We start from the raw sequence: 20228 nt of genomic DNA, 5'->3' as shown, positions 1-20228 counted from the left end.
ATTAGCCATGTTTGAGTAGTACTCACTAGAGACCAGGAAATTTGGGCAATACAACTGTAGGAAAAATAAAAACAAAAACAGATGGCTCCTGACTTTATAGAGTTTTCAGTTTTATGAGGAAGATGCAAGTAATTATTGCCAGTTGTGAGAAGCAGTATGGTGAATTCCACTTCTGGCCCATTCTTCTAATTGATGAGGGACCATATGACTGGTGTGAGAGATACAGGGGCTTTCAGCCTTTGTCACCATAACAGGCAATGTGTCTCCATTTAGTGCATTATGGAAGGTGTTACTGTCTATACTCCATTTAAACTGTGGGCTAGAGGGTAGTGTGATCAACACAGGACTGGTATTCTGTTTTTGCCTACACATCGATTTTGCACACCTGCTCTAAAAGTGCCCCAACACACTACCTAAACTGTGTTGGTGTGGCAGTGAGGTTGACAATCTGTTGTCCAGTCCCTGGTCATTCTAGAATGAAGACAAACTGTCAGAGGAGCAAATACTAAGTAACTAATTCCCTCCAGCACAAAACGTGACAGACACCTGGATTCTTGACATAAGAATCTAGTTTCAACTGGTGGTTTTCAGGGCAAAACAACTGCACTGACAGAGATTTCATGTGATTTAAAGCTGAAGAAGACCCCAATTTATTGGTTCAAATTAAGAAGTTCCCTTTTATGAACTTTCTTAATGATAAATGAGACCTTTCAAGCCAACAGTACAACCAAAACTCAGATTCAAGATGTCCAGGACCCTAAACCCAGATCAGGGTTAATATCATAGTGTGAGTCACAATATTGACAGACTCTAATGGGAGTGTTCAAGGTTTACTCCATGCAGCACGGCTTAAAGCAAAGGTCTCTTTCACCTCACTCATTAGGATACATATTTTAAAAAGCTTATGGGAAAGAATCTTAAAAAATATTTAGGATATTGTTTTCTAAATTGTTTTATTATAGCAATAATGGTAGCAAGCATTTGCTGGATGCCTACTATGAGCCAGGAACCATTCTAAGATTGTGTGTGTGTGTGTGTGTGTGTGTGTGTGTGTGTGTGTGTGTGTGAGAGAGAGAGAGAGAGAGAGAGAGAGAGAGAGAGAGAAGGTCATAGAGCTGTAAGTGGCAGAAAGATATAAACCTAGGGAATTTGACTCTACTGTCTATTTCTATGTGGCACCTCTCTTGAGGGAACCCTGAAATACTAAAATAATATAATACTAAATAAATTTTTGCTAAAGCATATATTGCAATCTCAAGTATTAATTTACATAAATCTTTTCTCCATGCACCTTTTATTCATTTTATGAGCCCGATTGAAATCCGAAGTGTGAAAGTGCCCTTGAGCAATTTTCTAGTCTAGATTGAAATAAACAGAGTGTTTGTAAACAATCTAGAATCATAGAACACGTCTTTCTTAGTTCATTTGGGTTGCTCTAACAAAAATAGCATGTGCTGAGTAACTTAAAAAACAGAAATTTATTTCTTAAAGCTACAGGGACAGGAATTGAAGATCGAGGCACCAGCAGACTCAGGGTCTGCAGAGGGCTCTCTCCTTCATAGATGGCACTTCTTGCTGCATCCTCACTTGGCAGAAGGGGCAAATGGCTCCCTTGGCCTTATAGAAGGCAGTAACCCTCTTGGTGAGGGCTCTGCTCTCATGATCCAATCACTTCCCCAAAGGTCCCATTTCCAAATACCATTATCTTGAGGTGAGGACTAGGATTTCAACATATGAATTTGAGGGAGATACAAAATTCAGACCATAGCAACATCTAATTTTGACCCACTTAAGTGGACTAATATTGAAATAAGTTCAAGAATTGACTAGTAACAACATTACCTATAGTATGTCACTGGATATGAGCTCATCTCAGCAACCTTGATAAAAATGCAAGAAAAAGAAAACCCACCAAAGAAACCAGTAAATAGAAGAACAGTTTCATGTAACTTTCACTTGAGGATTTTTTACCAGTTTACCCAATTGATTTTAAGCAATTTAAAAAGGTACCTTAGATATTCAAATACATATTAGTGACCAGTTAGAAGAATATACATACAAGGATTATAAAATGTGTGTGTGTGGGTGTGTGTGTATAAAATGTGTGTATGTATGTGTGTATATACAACACATATAAAATACATAACCCATATATATTATATTGAATATAAACCATCTAATATCCAGTGAAGTTGGTTATTGTACTCAGATTTTAAGTAGGCTCTGAATCTATGGACACTAAGGTAAATGGAGCAGAAAGAAATAAAAGAGAAAGGGGACAAATCTTTCATTGAGCTCTTATGTGGTGCAAGTCATGCTGAGGGCTGCTTTGCCATACCTTCTGCTCTTTCCCTCACACAGTGACACCTTGAGGTAGCTCTTATTCTGCTACAAAGTGGCTGAACTAGGATTTTAAGCAAGCCTACCTAACTCCAATTTTTTTAACATTAGGCTTACTTTGTATTAATCTCACATAATAAAGTGATGCATGATATGTCAGGAGGTGTCTAGTTTTTCTTGGAGATTTATTTATTTATTTATTTATTTATTTATTTATTTATTATCTATTTATTTATTTAATGAATGAATGAATGAATAAATGAATTAATTAATCCTTACATAGGGAGGGAATACTGGATAATGGGACATCAATCTATAAATCTCCATTTTCCTTTATTTCAATAAAGTTCAGAGCCTCATATAAATAGGAGTTAATTAATCATTCTCTATGAAATAGTATGAATAAATGGATGAGTAAGATGAAAGATATTGTCTTTAATTTTTATAAGATATAGAAATGTTTTTTATGGTTGCTGTTATTAACCTCTAAAAAACAAAGCCATACCATGTGATCATTATTCAGTACAAGGCATTTAGGTAGAGGCATCAAATTTTAACGTTTCACGTTTTTCTTTTCTTTCAGACTTTAATTGCTCAAAAGAATGGTCTAGACCCTTGACTTCCTCATTCCCCATTGACTTCTTAGGCCATGAAACATGTTCCAGCTCTCTTCTGATTTTATTTGAGATCAATAATGAATTCAATAATTCTAATCCAATGGACATTTAGGATTCTTTGTCTTTTAAGTTTCTCAGTGGTATTTAACATTGTTGACGACTTGTTCCATCTTTCAAAATACTAAATATGAAATCTGTGCCAGGATGATCTATTTTGAAAATAAGTGGATTCTATCTGTGCAATCAAAGGCTAGCATAAAAAGAGAAAAACCTTTATGTAAATTCTTAACCATTTATTGGTAATCAGTCATACTTTTGAGTCATTTCAGTGTATTTTTGAATACAGCATTGTATGGTTTTTTGCATTTCTTAATTATTAGTCATTTGTTTTACAGAGTACAAGGAAAGTTCAGATATTTAAGTATAACCATTATCAATTGAATGTCATTCATAAGGATATCTCTGAATTTTTAATAGAAATCAAGGTTAAGTAAGACTCAATTTATAAAAACTGAGATTACAGGCAATCTGTAGGAGCATATGTGTAGTGGAAATGTGGGAATCCACACAAGAAGATGATTGATTGATTGATTACATAACATGAATTACATTCTGTCCAATTGCAAGCCAATTTATTACCAGACACAGCTGTTGGCATCCTGATTTTGAGAACAGGTTTTTTTTTCCTTTTATATAATCTGTTTCTAGGAACTATTCAGAGCATCAATGTGATTTTCCTTATAATAATATTAGACCTGGTGTGGCTGGGGATGTGGCGCAAGTGGTAGTGTGCTTGCCCAGCATATGTGAGGCACTGGGTTCAATTCTCAGCATCATATAAAAATAAAATAAAGATACTGTGTCCACTTAAAACCGAAAAGTAAGTATTAAAAAAATCAGACCTGGAAATTTTCTTCTTAGCCAAGCATTCATTGTTAGACAATTATACTTATGATTAACGTGTTAGTAAAGTTGTGATAGTACTTTAAATCCATATGACTACTTAAAATAGTATAATTATGCTCTGAATTTTGCAAAAAAAAATAATGGTGGAGGTGAAAGGGACATTTAGTTTAGGATTATGGTAACTAACAGAATCCACAAAATAAAATAATTAATCTTATATATTATAAACTTCACCTACCTACAAATAATGTTTCTAAAGTAAACATTAAATATGCAGTTTAACATGGCCTAGGTTTTGTTACTGAGTTAAATAGGAAATTGAATTGAAAATTTTCCTTTTATTTTGATAAATTTCTCTATTTCCTGTAATTTACTTCAAAGTGATTTCCTTAAAAGCAATATTTAATTATTTGACAATTCTTTTTCAAAAATGTTTTTTAAATAATCCCTTTATAAGACAAAAACGGAACTAGGAAAAGCATCATAAACATTCTAACTAAAAACAATGAGGTTCATGAAAGGAGTCCACTGACTTACCTTTTATTTTTATTAATTAATTGATTTTGTACTGGGGATTGAATCCAGGAGTGCTTTACTATTGAGCTAAATCTCCAGTCTTTATTATTTTCTTCTCCTTCTTCTGACTTCCTCCTCCTCCTCCTCCTCCTCCTCCTCCTCCTCCTCCTCCTCCTCCTCCTCCTCCTCCTCCGTCTTTCTTCTCCTTCTTCTCTTCTCCTTCTTCTTCTTCTCCTTCTTCCTTCCTCTCCCTTCCCCTCCCCCTCCCCCTTCTCCTCCTCCTTCTCCTCCTCTTCTATTTTGGGACCAAAATTAAAGTTCTCACTAAGTTTTTTTAGGAGCTAAATTGCTTAAGCTGGTCTGGAACTTTCAATCTTCCTGCCTCAGCCTCCACAGTCTGAGATGACAACATAAGCCACTGTACCTGGCTTATCTTCTTATTTTTATTCTCTTTGTTTTTGTACCAGGTATTGAACTGAGAGGTGCTTAATCACTGAGCCACATTCCCAGCCCTTTCATGTTATTTTATTTTGAGACAGGGCCTCCATAAGTTTCTGAGGCTTGTTTTGAACTTGTGATCCTCCTGCCCTAGCCTCCCCAGCCACTGGGATTACAAGTATGCACCACTTTGCCTGGCTCTTCTTATTTTTAATTTTTTAGTTATTTTTCCTACCCTCTCCCTGTTTCAGTCAGCTTTTTCCTTGCTGTCATTAGAGGAGAAAATATTTATTTGGCACCATGGTTTTAGAGGTGTCAGTCTGTTGATGGCTGACTCTATTGCTATAGGCCTGAGGTGAGACAGAACAACATGGCAGAAGAGTGTGGAAGAGGAAGGCTGCTCAGCACTGGTAATCAGGAAGTGGAGAGAACTGTGCTCACAAGGGACAAAATACAAACCCCAAGGGCATGCCCCCAGTGACCCACCTCCTCCAGTTATACCCTACCTACCTATAGTTACCACCCAGTTAATTCCTGCCAGGGGATTAATGTACAAATTAGGTTAATACCCTTATAACCCAGTCATTTCTCCTCTAAACTGTTTCACATTGTCTCACTCAGGAGCCTTTTGGGGACACTTCAGATCTAAACCATAACACTCCCCATGCTCGCATCACATATGCACACCGTGCTGTGGCACAGCCTCCAACAGAGAGAATAAGTGCAGGGTAGGTGGGAGAGGTGGAGGGAGTCTAGTCTTAGTTCTCAATTTGCAGCCTGTCAGTGGAGAAGAGCACTCTTCACCTCCTATCTGTTGCCTTCCCATGCTCTTTATCACCTAACTGTCCTGCCCCCACAAGAATAATCAGCCAAGTATGTACAACAAGAAGCAAATTTTAAGACTTCATTAGCAGTTTTGAGGCAAAGTTGCTAAAGGAATTTCCTCTATAGGCTGGTTAGGTCATGATTACTAGAGATTGTTTTTTACAACTTATTTTGGTCGAAAATAATCTCTTATCTCTGCTGTCTTCTCCATGGAGATGGTCTTTGTCCCTTATTAAAAATAAAAGCTGCCTCCTTTCCTCTGTTCTTCTTTCTTATCCTTCTGATACCCATAGAAACTATACATGAGCCCCTCTCCCCTATTCCTGTGCTGACAGTTCAGGTCTTATTTCCACATCAGTTGTGCTAGGTAGAGATTCATCAATTTTATTGTTCTTAAAGAACCAGCTTTCGGTTTCAGTGATTTTTCTCCATTAATTTTTGGTTTTCTATTTCATTGATTTCTGCTTTTTTGTTAATTATGTCCTTTCTGCTATTTATTTTTTATTAATTTTGCTCATCTTTTTCTAATTTCTTAAGGTAGAAGTTGAAAACATTGATTTGAGACCTCCTGTTGTATTTTATATAGGCATATAATCCTATAAAATTTTCCCTAAGTCCATCTTTAGGGGAAGCTAACATATTTAGACATGTTGCATCTTCATTTTATTCACTTAAAAACTGTTTTTAAGTTCCATTTTGTTGTCTTTTTGGCCATCAGTTATTTGGCTGAGTTGTACAGTTTCAAAATATCGGGGGATTTTCCAGTTACCTTTCTATAGTCACTGCTCATGTAGTCCCATTGTTTCACAGAACACACTGAGTAATGTGAATCCTTTAAAATTTACTTATATCCCAGAATATGGTAGATATTGGGAATTGTTTTGTGTGCCCTTTAAAATAATATGTATTCTGCTGTTGAGTGTTACATAAAGGACAAGTTGTTCAAATCTATATCTTGACTAATTTTCAGTCTACTAGTTATATCAGTTATTGAGAAATGGGTATTTGAATTCTCCAACTATAATTATCTATTTCTTCCTGTGGTTCTATCAGGAAGACATTCATATATTTGAACATCTGCTCTTAGGTACATAAACAGTTTTTGTCCTGCCTCTCGTTTTCCCTACTTGTCATTATGAAATGTTCTTCTTTGCCTCACCAGAATATTTTTTTTTGGCTTCAGTCTCTTTTGTCTGATACTGGTGTGTCCACTCCAACTCTCTTATGGTTAATGTTTGCTTTTCCTTTACTTATGCATTTAATCTATTGTTTATTTATATTTGAAGTGCATTTCTTTATAGGAAGCTTATAATAAAATCACACATTTTTATTTATCTGACAATTTCTCCCTTTTAATAAGAGTATGCAGACTATTTATACTTAATATGATTATTTCATCAGGTTTGATGCAAAGTACTGCTTTTCTATGTTTTCCATTTGTCTCATTTATTTTTTGTTCTTTTCTTTTTATCTGTCACCTCTTGGATTTATTAAACACTTTTAATGATTTTGCTGTATGTCTCTTTTTGGTTTATTAGCTGTAAGTCTTTGTTTTAAGTGCTATTTAGGTTTTGTAGTGTTATTGTTAAGATGCTTCCATCTATTCTCCAGTGATATTATACCACTTGGTGTGTAGAATAAGAATCTTTACATTAGTATACTTCCATTTCTCCACTCAGATCTTGGTTCTATTGTTGTCAAACATTTTTAACTTTACATATATTGTTTTAGTCAGTTTTTTCATTGTTGTGACCCAAAGATCTCTTAAGAACAGTATAGAGGAGGAGAAGTTTATTTTGGCTCATGGTTTCAGAGGTTCAGATCATAGTGAATCAACTCCATAGCTCAGGGCCCAAAGTGAGGCAGAACTTCATGGCAGAGGGCATGGAAGAGAAAAGCAGCTTAGGACATGATAGCCAGGAAGAAGAGAGAGCCCTGCTCACCAATATAAGCCCCAAAGGAACACCCCCAAGAACTACTTCCTCCAATCACATCCTACCTGTCTATAATTACTACTCAGTTAACTCATCCCCACGTATTAATCACAGATTAGGTTGGGCCTCTCATAATCTAATCACTTTACTGGATCTTTCATTGTCTCACACATGAGATTTTGGGGGACACCCTCATCTGTAAAACAGATGGATTTATCTTGGTAGCTGCTAGATATTTTTGAACCTTGTAAATATCCTTAATCTCTGTTTGAGGAAATTGATTACTTGGAAATAGTTTGACCCTTAATGGTCTTGCCTTTAATGTTTGTTAGATTGAACCAGGCCTGTGCTCAATCCAGTAATACTAAGTGTCTCCCATTACTGAAGCAAGACCCTTCTGAGTCCTCTACCTAATATCCTTTGATGTAACCCATATGTTACATTGTTACTTTATTTTAATAATGTTTGTGTGTGTGTGTGTGTGTGTGTGTGTGTGTGTGTGTGTGTGTGGTGCTAGGGATTGAATCTGGGACCTTGAGCATGGGAGGCAAGCACTCTACCAACTTAGCAATGTCTCCAGCCCAATATTTATCTTGTAAAGAGATTTAATAATAATAAAAAATATATATTTAAATATGCTTATTCCCAAAGCTTTTCGTCTCTTTGTTTATCTTTTGTGGGTATGCCTTTGGTGAATTCTTTCAGCTTTTTAAAGTCTGGAAATGTCTTTATTTTCCTTTTGTTTTGAAGTGATCCTTTTTATGGGTGTATTCTTTGGCTTTGACAATTTGTAGTACTTTAAAAATATTGCTGCACCATCCTCTCACTTGTATTATTTCCAGTGAGAAATGTGACATCATACATATTATTGTTCCTTTGTATATAATATGTTTTTGTTCCTAGGGCTGTTTTCATTTTTTCTCTTGATCATTGGTTTTCAGCAATGATGTGCCTTGCTGTAGTTTTCTTCATGTTTCTTGTGCTTGGAGCTGATTGAGATTCTCAAATCTGTGGGTTTATGATTTTAATCGAATTTAGGCAAATTTTAGCCATTATTTCTTCAAGTTTTTCATCTGTAACACACTCTGTCTCCCTCAGGAATTCCAGTTACATATATTTGGATACTTGAAATACTACAACTCTTTTTCTTGTCTACCTGTTTTTGTTTGTTTTTAACTTTTAAATTCTCTCTGTGTATTTCCTTTTGAAGAATTTATATTGCTAAATCTTCAAATTTACTCATCTTTCCTTTTACAATATCTAATCTGCTATTCTATCCCGTATGTTTTTCATCTCACACATTACAGTGTTCATCTCTAGGGGTTGATTTTGTCTTTTTAAAAATACATATCCCATGTCTCTGCTTCACTTTTTGAACATTTGAAATAAGTTTTAATGACTGTTTTAATATAGCTCTCTCTGTCAATTCTAACACCTATGCTCATTCTGGGATGGTTTCAATTATCCCTTCATTATAAATCTCATTTCCCTACTTCCTTGCATGCCTAGTTATTTTTTTTATTAGGTGTCAGACATTTGGACTTATCTTGTTGGCTGCTAGATATTTTTGAACCTTGTAAATATTCTTAAGCACTGTTTGAGGATGTAGTTGATTACTTGGAAATAGTTTGATCCTTAATGATTTTGCTTTTAATGTTTGTTAGATGGAATCATATCTGTGCTCAATCTAGCACTAAATGTCCCCCATTACTGAAGCAAGACCCTTCTGAGTACTCTACCTAATATCCTTTGAATATTGAGGTTTCCCAGTCTGGCTGGTGGGAGAAAAACAGTTTTTGTAGCCTTGTGCACTATAACTTCTATTTTTTTCAGATGGTCAGTACCCTGGCTCTGGGTAGTTTTCTCATATGCATTTGCTGATCAGTTGAATATGCAAGGGATCTTCTCTAAGTTTCTAGAGTTCTTTCCTTTCCAATTTTCCAGTAAACTATTGCCTTGGCTTCCCCTCTCTCCTCAACTCAGGGTGTCCACCTGGTTCCACCTGAGTCCCCTCTCCCTGAGCCATGCCTGGAAACTCTCTCAAAGCAATATGCTGAGTAGTATTTGCCTTGCTTAGCTCCCCATTTCTCAGGGACCATTGTTCTTTGCTGCTTGATGTCTAATGTCTTACAAACAGTTCTTTTATACATTTTGTTCATCTTTTGTTTGTTTCAAATAAGAGAACCAATCTAGTCCTTGTTATTACTTCTAAGCCAGAAGCAAAAATAGTCATGGGGAAATTTTCCAATTTTTCTGAGTTTTATGATGTCATCTATAGAAAGAGATAATAGTATTTTATTTATAATTTTTACCATGAAAATTGAATGAGACTGTGATTGTGTAGTACCTGGCAATTGGCAGATGCTCAGCAAATATTTGGGTCTTCGCTCTCTCTATGCGTGATTTTTACTTCGTCTGGATTTTACTTGGGTTATCAATGTGACTCATGGCTGAACTTTGGGTTGGAATCTCTACAATGTTTGACTAAATTAGACAATCACTTGTGGGCCAATAAAATTTTAATGAGATTGGTTTCACAATTCTGCTATCCAAAGGACATTGAAGTACAAACCTTTTTTCTCCTTTAATTAGACATTTGCTTTTTCTAAAACCTCATCCAATCCAAACTGCTAGAATTATTCATTTGCTTATACTATGAATATCAGGTTTTGGAAGGTCAGTGATTGAAGTAGACAGAATTTAAGAGGACCAATGCTATTTGTAACCCAGTATAACTTTGTTGGGATGTCCACTAGATCATGAATGTCAACCTTTTCTTTCCCCTTTTCTTCTCAGATTTCCCAAAGAGCTTCATGAAGAAGTGTTTGCTGTAACTCACTTATTCTCTCTTCTTTTTGCTTCTCTCCCATGGTAGTGTCTGGAGGCTCCAGTTGCCTGCATCTCATTGATCTTGGCAGCTATGTGAAAGCTCTTAGCAAAAATCTAGAAGGAGGTTCAGGGCTGTGCCTCTCATTGTCTGCACTGGGCAATGTCATCCTCGCTCTCATCAATGGCAGCAAACACATCCCATACAAGTAAATGATTCTTCTATTTGAACAATAAGTGTGGTAAACATTGTACCAGAGCTGGGTGTGGGACACTTAGTCCAGTGCCATCTAGGGAAAAGTGTGGCACAGAGGGACAGTCTGGACCAAATTATTAGTTCAGAGCCATAGATCAGCATTATCTAACAATCGTGTAATGTATCATCTTTCAAATTGGAGAGTTTTAGAAATACTTAAGTTCACTCCAGTACTAACTTTAGGCTACTCAGAGAAAATAGGACATTATCTCAGTGGAGGTCTCCAGTTACAATGACTATTTGTGGATTGTTGTCACCATTGTATTGATGTGTATATTTAATAGTGATGTGAATAACTGGCTGAGATTGGCTTATCTTTTATTTAAGACTATCAGATTAAACAAATAAAAATACAGATGCCCAATTACATTTGGATTCCAGATAAACAAATAATTTTTTAGTATAAGTATGCCCCCCACCACTATTGTATGGATACTATAGAAATTCTATATATTATCTGGTGTCCCTACTTAGCAGAGTTTGTAAGGTTTTGGGGATTTTCCCAGCTCTATTCCTTGCAAATGTTTTTTTTTCTACATATAATATTCTTCCTCTCTTTCTGCTATTGCTCCAAGATGATGAAATTAGAGCCACTCCTATGTCTGGCATAGCCATGGATTTTCCATATCATCTATGCCCATAAATGACCCAACTCAACCACCCCTCACCACTATCACCCAGCACACCTTTGCCACTGGACAATGTGGAGGGGTGATAGTTGCTCCACTGGCTATCCAGGCCTCTGAAAATGCCCAGGTGTGCCTCTTACTAGTTATAAGAATTTTGTAATGATTAAATGAGGGTTATAGCTGTATATCTTATCTATATTATAGGAATATAAGACTCAGAATGATATAAATTTAGTATATGAAAGTTTTTTGGTAGAATTTAGAACACTATGGCAAATAACAAATAATAATAATAATAATAATAATGCTATCCTTATCTATTTAAGTGGAAATTATACCTACTTCAGAGAGTTGCCATAAGTAAAAATATATGTAATCAATTTTTAATCTGTAAAAAGTCTACAAAATTCAAGTTATTGTATGGGAGGAAAAAAAGATAAAACAAACCGCTTGTTCTGTAGTAACTGAGATTCAGGCTGAGTCCTTGAGTTCTCCTTCCCTCTGTCCTTAGTGGATATAAGACCCACTAAAAACACTGTGATTTTATCCTCCACTGGGAGGACCATTACTAAATAGACCTTTAAAAAGCTTAAATGGTAATTATATTCTGATCTTTCACAATTCTTAAAATTTGGAATCCTACTTGATGAACCCAGAAATAGTTTTCCCAAACTATTGTAAGGCTTGATTTTCCGAAGTCATTAAAAAAAATTCAAGTTAAGTTTTTTGAAGTTTCATTTCTGCTGTTAAACAAACTCAATTTGTGAGTTCACAAAAAAGAAGGAAGATCTGGAGAGGGATGTCAAGTCTAGATAACTTAGCAGGTAATTAAGGAGGTCCTTGTTGGTTTCTATAAAATGAGAATCATGTCTGTAAATACAATAACAATAGATCATGATGGAGATGAAATTCAAGATACCACTTTATGAGGTCACTGGTTATGTATTTTGTATCACTCACATAGTTTCTAAAGAGTGACATGTCTTTATGACTTCAATAAATACTTGTTGAATTGATGATGGGAAGGATGAATGAATATACACATATGAAATTATTTTTAGTTTAGATAACGTAACTTCCTTATGGTTAGAGTTAGGTTTTACTATAAACAAATAGGGAAATATTAAGACTTATTTTATTACTAGTTTAAAGTCTCTTATTAAATAATACATATTTTTAACATCAGCTGGCAGTAAAAAACAGCCACCTGCCCTCTTAGAAGGATGAGTATGAAACCACCCCAATCCCCAGTCCCTGCAGACAAATGTTATCTCAATTCCAGGAGTTCCCTTCCTTCTGTTCTGGCATCCAGAGTACTGCTCATAGTGTTTCTATGTGTATGTGAAGCATAGACTTAATATAAATGCTGTGTCTACAGGAGACCAGTGATGGAGTTATTCCCTGGTATCAGGATAACTGGTGGAACCATTGGTCTCCAGGCACACACTTCTATCAGCTGTCCTTTCTCTACCTAACTTATATCACCAAGAGCTTGTTGGGCAGCCCACTGATGAGTTATTGTAGCATGGCAGCCTCACTAGCCAGCTAGTAATGTCTTTCCCCAAACACCCATTAGCTAGTACATTTGTTCTTTCATTCCTCTGTCATTAATACCCTCCCTTGGTCCTTACTACCCTCCCTAGATCCTTACAGTTCATTATTATTTATAAGCTTTGAAAGATCTTTGCCATAACATTTTCTCAGATACTCAGCCATGGCACTTTTTTCAATATTTGGTGTCTGCACATTGTATTTGCAAAGTGATTAATCAACTAGAAACTATCCTCTTTCAGGGCACAGAAAGATAAAACAAAGATTTACTCAAATCACCCAGCCAGTTGGTGGCAGGATCAAACTGCATCACTTTTCACAGTTTCAGAGACCTTGGCAGCTCTGAGCCCACGTGGCTGACCTGCTCCCCCTTTTCATCAAGCTCCATAATATATTAGCTGCCTTGCTCTGCACAGCAGGGGTATCCGGCACAGCAGGATGGCCCAGATTTCTTTTACCAATTACATCAGTGCTCTGAAGCCACATTATGCAGCATTTTGTTAGCATACTAAACACCTTTCAGGGTGTCAAACTTAGTCTTTGCATTGGTTCCTTCGAAAAGGGAAGTTTCTTACCCACACAGTTTCTTCTTGTTCTTCTCACTTGCTGGGGGGAAAGAAAAAAAAAAAACAGGAAATCAAACTCATATCTTTTACCCTCCCCCACCTGACCAAAAAAATCCCACTACTTCTTTATTTCTTACCCTAGACAACTCTGTGCTTGTAACCTGCTTTACTAGCGCTTGCTTCTGGGAAATTAACTGGAATGTGCACAGAGGGAATATAGCCTGTCTTCATTTCTCTTCATCACTGTACCAGACGATTTGTCATGTGAGTAAGCCAGAAAGTGAGTTTGGATTCATTACCCATCCTGGTGCTCCCATGGGCACCCTAGATGTGCCCTGAATGGTTCTGACTTTGCAAATGATATTGCCTTTGCAAATGACAAATACAGGCGAGGAACAGGCTCCCAACCTCAGCCATTACACAGCACGGGCTTCCTGGCCAATCCCAAAGCCATAAATCAATCCTAAATGGTGACATCATTCAGAAAGGCATGCAGGGAAGTCAGGGAGACCACCAAAGACTCCAACCCCCTAGTCAGTTCTGCACTGACAGGCTGCACAAATTACTCTCTAACTTTGGGGAAACCTCATGACCAGGAAAATCTGTCCTTGTCCTGAGCATTTTGACAGCACATTTGCAAATTTCCTTCAGGCTCATTCATTACGGTCGTTTGCTATTCATTACCACTTCTTGGGCAACAAGGTGCTAGGAGTCTTCCCATTTGATGGATTAAAAAATAAAATAAAATAAAACAGGGGCATTGATATGAATTCTTATGCCATAGACCAGGGTCCTAGGTCCATACCATTAGGTTTGGTCCCCAGAAGGGCCACTGAAAGAATGTGTCAGGGTGAACTTAGCTTTAGCAAAAATGCTTTTATGGGGCCAGGGTTGTGGCTCAGTGGTGCAGCGATTGCCTAGCATGCGTGAGGCACTGGGTTCTATCCCTCGTACCACATAAAAATAGAAACAAATAAAATAAAGATATATTAAAGAAATGCTACTATGTCCCAGTTCTTATGAAGGCTCACCACAACTTAATTCTCTGAAAGGAGAATTTCTGGTCCTTTTTAGATGTTGTTTTATGAAAGGTATAAACACTTAAGAAGCATATCCTTCACATTGTGACACTTCAGGCCCTATTTACTCCATTTGGAAAAACAATTGCTTTAGTAGGTCTCATAATCTGATACTGAGCAGGGAGCTGCTGACCAGCTTACACAAAAGCCAATTCTCTGGCACCTGTTTTTTTTTTTTTTTTTTTTTTTTTTTAAAAAAAAAAAAAAAGAAAACAAAAACTTTTTATTAAAGGCCAACTCTCAACTGGACAGGAAATTTAAAAAGAAAGTTTTTCTTATCTGCTGATGGTTTGTAGCAGGGGAGTCCATGGGAAGGAAGAAGGGAGAAGCTGCTTGTTGGTTGATTGATGAGAGGGAGACATTTTAGGTGTTTTTTCTTTTTCACTGCAGTACTGATGATGACCCCAGAGCCTCATATAGACTAGGCAAGCGCTCTGTCACTGAGCTACTGAGCTAGGCCTGCAGCCCAGTTTTAGGGTTTATTTTGTTTTGCATAGGGTGGATGGTCATTGTGCCTTGTCACAGGTCACATGTCTCAGAAGAGTTATGCTCTGTTGAGTGGTCTTTGCACTTGTGATATACAGAGGCCATAGACCATATGAGCTGGCCACTTCTTTTCATATCTGTTCTTGAAAAGCTTATTTCAAACTGTCCTTGAGTGAATTCTGAGAGCTTTTCCTGAAAGACAACATAAGGATTTTGTTACTTAAGAAATTTATATCTGGGTATGTCTGAGCCTTAACTGATTTCAAATCTGTTTGCTTATTTGCCAACAGGATGCTCACACTCTTGTTTCTAAACAACAGATATTTGATAATATTTTGGCTCCCATTTAATAAGACATCATGGAAAATTACTCTGTGACCCTCTCATGTTGTGTCTGTGTGACATGCTCTTTCCAGGCAACTTACAAAATGGTACTGCATAAACATCCTATGATGTAAATGATGCTCAGTTCCCCTTTTTTATGGGTTTGGTCTGTGGTGCAGACCAGAGTCCTAATCCTTGTTTGTCTAGATCAGTCACAGATGTGCTTTGGGCCCAGCCAGCTGTACTAACTTCACTTCCTTCTCTCTGTGGTCCAATAACTTTGACAAAGCACGTGGAGCCTAAGGCAATCTATTGTCATGAGCTTCAGACTGTAAGCAAACACTACCCGCAGCAGAAACCTCTATCCCGCCAGAGCAATAAGGATGTCCTTGCACAGCTCTGTAATGGGAACACTTTTTCTCCAAAGGCTTTAGTTAGGGGTCAGGAACCAGGTCGTGTGTAAGAACACAGCAGCTTCCATAGCGCAGCAATTCACTCAAACCAGCAGGTAGCACTAGAAAGTGTAGATTCAAGTCAGTTACTCCAAGGAAATCACATTTTATCACAAAGGCAGATTTTTCAAAATGTTAATAGCTCTTCAGCAAGAGATGGTATACACCTGCATCAGCAAGCCTAAAATTCCCAAGGACTTTGCAGGATGCCCCTCTTTGAAGCATGTGGGTGGTCCTCTGCCTTGCCGAGAAATACCTCCTCCAAGTATTCATTTAGCTTTTGGGACCAGCTGTGCACCCTCAGAACTGGAAACCCACTCAGGGTCTAGAAGGCTGGAGAAAAGTGGCTCAAGGCTACTATTAGCTACAACCTTCAGTTCCCCTGGCTCCAAAGACCTGTCTCGCTGGACTTGATTATTTACATGTACCATGAAAATAAATTCATATTTACCAGAAAAATGCAAATACTCATTCTCCAAACTTACTTAAGATAGCATGAGATGGGCAGAAACTCTGTGCAAGAATCTTCATGAATGAGGCAGACACATACCCCCTTTAAATGTACATTAATGTTAGATTATCTCTTTTTGATTTACAGAGAGAACATCAATTTAGAATTTGCACAAATTCTAGATATCAGTTTATAGAATTCCCTGTTTAGAAATAAAATAACCAAAGCCTCAGGTTGCCAGGCAACTACAGCAACGAAAATTCTTAGCATTGCTGCTCCAAAAACATTCATTTTTGAACATCTTAGTAACAGGATGAAGAGAGAATGAGCTCAGAATGTCACTAGGACACAGAAGTCCCATTTTTAATAAAATTTTTAGCATTCTCACTTTCTTTTATTCTCACCTCATAGCTGTTTGCTTCCCTGGCCAGTGGTATTTTCATATTTAATTATGTAAATTTCCAAAAATTTTTATTACTTTCATAACAACCCAAGCAGCAATTGTCAGTAAATTAACTGCCTGGCTCATTCTCTGCAAGTCAGTCCTGGAGCAATGGCACCATTTGGGAATCCACTGGTTGTTGAACCCGTGGTTTGACAGGTGAACTACACAGGTCATCGTTTTTATTCTCAAGAGCACTATTCTTTAACTGAATTGGGAGCAGAATAATAGGTGCCCCCAACTCAAACAGAACCACTTGGCAGCAAGTCACTGTGGCTTGTCTTTTTCTCTGTCCACCTCAGCTGGTCCCTGTTCGATAAAGTGACATAACAATCTGAGGACTGGATCAGGAAACATCTTCATTTCCCTTTTGGCTTTTCATGTTTATTTTTCTTTAGTGCCATTTATGAGGTTACTAATCAATGTCTTTTCTTTCTAGATTCAGAATCAGCTATCCAATAGATACAAGAGTGTGTCTGGAATTAAAACCCCACATTCTCTTAATCCTATCAGAGTAAGAGGCTTCTTTCTGCCCCTCCATGAACAGATCCAGAAACTTGGGAAAGGGCAGAATTAGGTTGGCAGAACAGCCACACCCAAACCCACTGGCTGTGGTGGAGAAGGGAGGTTGAGGTGTAGGAAGAAAGAGACAGACAGATGAGTTTGGCTGTACAAGCTCAGGGTTGTATTTACCACCCTCAGCAGTAAGATATTTTTCCCATGAGAAGAGATAACTAAAAAGGCATCAAGAAGAGAGGGAATTTTTTCTTGATCTTTCCAATAGAATAGAGGTTCCTAATTTAAAGACTTGCTGAATCATAAGGAGAAGGAGGAAACAGTATCCAGTATTTATTTTCTGTTTTTTTCTTAACTTAGAAAATTGAGCTCCATGGAAGGGTTACATTTTTATGTGACCAAAATGATAGTCATTGTTCCCTTACAGTGTACCAGAAGCTATTCAAAAGATTTTATGGGTATTTAATTCTGTCAACTATCCAGAACACAGGTACCATGATGGTTATTCTCATATTCCAGAGGGGGAAACTGAGACACAGAGAATTGGAGTTACTTGTCCAAGTTTATATAGCTAGAACAGAACTACCTCCTGCCTCCCAATATCACTGCTACTCAATACAATGTCTAGAATGTTGTTGGTACTTAATCGATCCTTGTCTAAATAACAAATGAGGCATGACCAAAATTTAAATGTGATCTTGATTGCAAGTGAAAGCATAGATCTACCAGGTGGAAGCAATGGTGGCCAGCTTGACAAGATGTTCAGGTCCCTCTCCTGGTCTTGCCTGTTTCTGTGATTGCCAAGCTGGGACCAACTAACTGCCAGGTACTTATGAAAGTGAGGAACATGAAATAAAGAAGATAAAAGGGGGAAAGGAAATCTCCAACTCAGGGCCCAATCACTTATCTGGAGTGAATCAGAAATATTAAATAAGCATGTTGGAATCAAGGAGACTCTTCTGACCTAGGGCTTGTGTTCAAGTTTCAACAGAGAAGGTTAGAAAGTGGAACTCCAGTCAACCTCATCAAGTGGCCATCAATGGAACCTAGTATTCTGAGTATCATATACTGGGAACCCCAACAGAGGAACTCAACAAATCTCAGCCATTTTCTCTAATCTATTATTTTAATTAATCTTTCTCATTTAAGAGCCTAAAAGCTTATGGAGTTTATTTTACATCCCCCCATTGATGGAAAACCTGAATTATTCTATAATTACAGGACTCCTAACCACAAAGCCCTCCTGCTTTACCTGGCCAGTGGCTCCAGCAGAAATAAAAGGAACCATTTCCCACACTGGAAAAGTGGGCACTGGGCACAGCTGACTTATCAGTTTCCATCTCTCCCCTCCACGGGTGGTGGTGTCCATTAGGGGTGTCGAGGTGTTCCTCAGTGAACAGACATCTGTCAGTTGGAGAGGTTATCACCCAGGCTGTGTCTTGAAGCTTTGCTGAGTACAGGCAAGGTAGGGAAGGGATAAGGGAGAGGTGAGAATGATGGCAGAGCTGTCAGAGTGTGAGAGAGTGAGCTTCTGCAAACATTTGGCTAATAATAGAAGCTTTGGGAATGTCCACAGTCAGCAAATTAAAATAGTCAATCTCCCAATAGGAATTTGTGAACATTCTTCAGACTGAGCTTCCAAAGAAGTAGTTGGAGTTGAATAGCTGTGGTTTCTAAAAGAGCTGGATAGTGACCTGTGCTCAGGGGAGCCTATGTTGAGCTGAGGTCAGGGCATGGTGATTCTACTGAGGGCACCATTGCTGACCTCCGTATACCCCAAGACTCTCCCTGAGCTTTTCATGTCTCCACCAGCAAAATCAGAGTTCACATTCTTACTTATCCACTTCCAAAACATATCATAGGTCCCACTGAGATAATGTCTGTGAGCCTCTTTAAAGAAGAGGCAAAAGATAATCATTTTAACATTTTCTTTTTGCCTTTGACTTCAAAGACAAAGAGATAATTGTTTCAATGTTCTGAAATGTTATAAGCCAGATTAATCTCATATAAAATATTAGTCTCATATTTTTATGCACTCATTGACTTAAGAATTGTGTATCTCTTTTAGCCAAGTATATTATAATTTTCTTTTATTAAAATAGAACACTCATGAGTGGGGTTGTGGCTCAATGGTAGAGTGCTTGCCTAGCATGTGTGTGGCACTGAATTCAATTCTCAGCACCACATATAAATAGATGAATAAAATAAAGGTCCATCAACATCTAAAAATATATCTTTTTTTTTAAAAAAAAAGGAACTCTCATGTATTTATATAATCTTCTTTTAGTTGTAGATGAATACAATATCTTTATTTTATTTATTTTATTATGTGATGCTTAGGATCGATCCCAGTGCCTCATGCATGCAAGGCAAGTGCTCTACAGCTGAGCCACAACCCCAACTCCCTGATTCATATGTTTTCAGTATTATTCTATATAAGACTGAAATAACAATTTAAGGAGGCCTGTTACTCAACCCTGCATGAGTCCTTCGGGTATGAAAATGAGCCAGGGATTAGGGGTCAGATGTTGCTGAACTTCCAGTTGTGTTTGTATATCCCACTGACTGGGGCATGATTCAAATATTTTTAAAAACACATATTTTTCATAGACTATGGCCTTTAAGTTTAAGCCAAGTACTTCCAAGGTGCCCAGCAAAGATCTGTTGATGTGTCATGAAAGTTAAGTAAAATCTTACCTGTGTTGCATTTAATAAGAGACAGGTTCCTTCCAATGATATTTTCAGGGCTAACTCGGGTGATACAGATTTCACCTTTCACTTTATATCCCTTGTGGTTTATGAAATGAAACTCCATGATTTACAGAGCTCAATGCTGTCCTGATTAGCAAGGAGCATTCTGGACCAAAGGAACTAGTTGAGGAGTTTAAGGAACTGATTCCATCAAGTCCAACCAAGGCTACAAGACAAACACAGGAATTCCATTTGAGAAATGTAGAGCAGAAATAAAAGTTATTGTGTCCATTTACTCATGTCACACACTTGTTCATTTGAAAATATTTATTAGGCCCCTACAGTATACAAGACACTGAGACCACAGCAAATGATTTCCACTC

The 20228-nt window shown here is 37.4% G+C and overlaps 1 protein-coding gene across 1 annotated transcript in view; it reads left to right on the top strand.

Annotated features, from left to right (window-relative positions):
- Positions 1-10444: 10444 nt before the first annotated feature.
- The window catches only part of LOC113177419 (kinesin-like protein KIF26B), a 67814-nt gene continuing 58030 nt past the window's right edge, over positions 10445-20228 (top strand). Inside the window, 1 exon segment of the mRNA XM_077801190.1 lies at positions 10445-10611. Coding sequence (XP_077657316.1) covers positions 10445-10611 — 167 coding nt within the window.

The sequence above is a fragment of the Urocitellus parryii genome, chromosome 7, assembly GCF_045843805.1.
Source record: "Urocitellus parryii isolate mUroPar1 chromosome 7, mUroPar1.hap1, whole genome shotgun sequence".
Classification (NCBI taxonomy): Eukaryota; Metazoa; Chordata; class Mammalia; order Rodentia; family Sciuridae; genus Urocitellus; species Urocitellus parryii.
The sequence above is the reverse complement of the archived record's forward strand: the minus strand, read 5'-3'. Positions and strand labels throughout refer to the sequence as shown.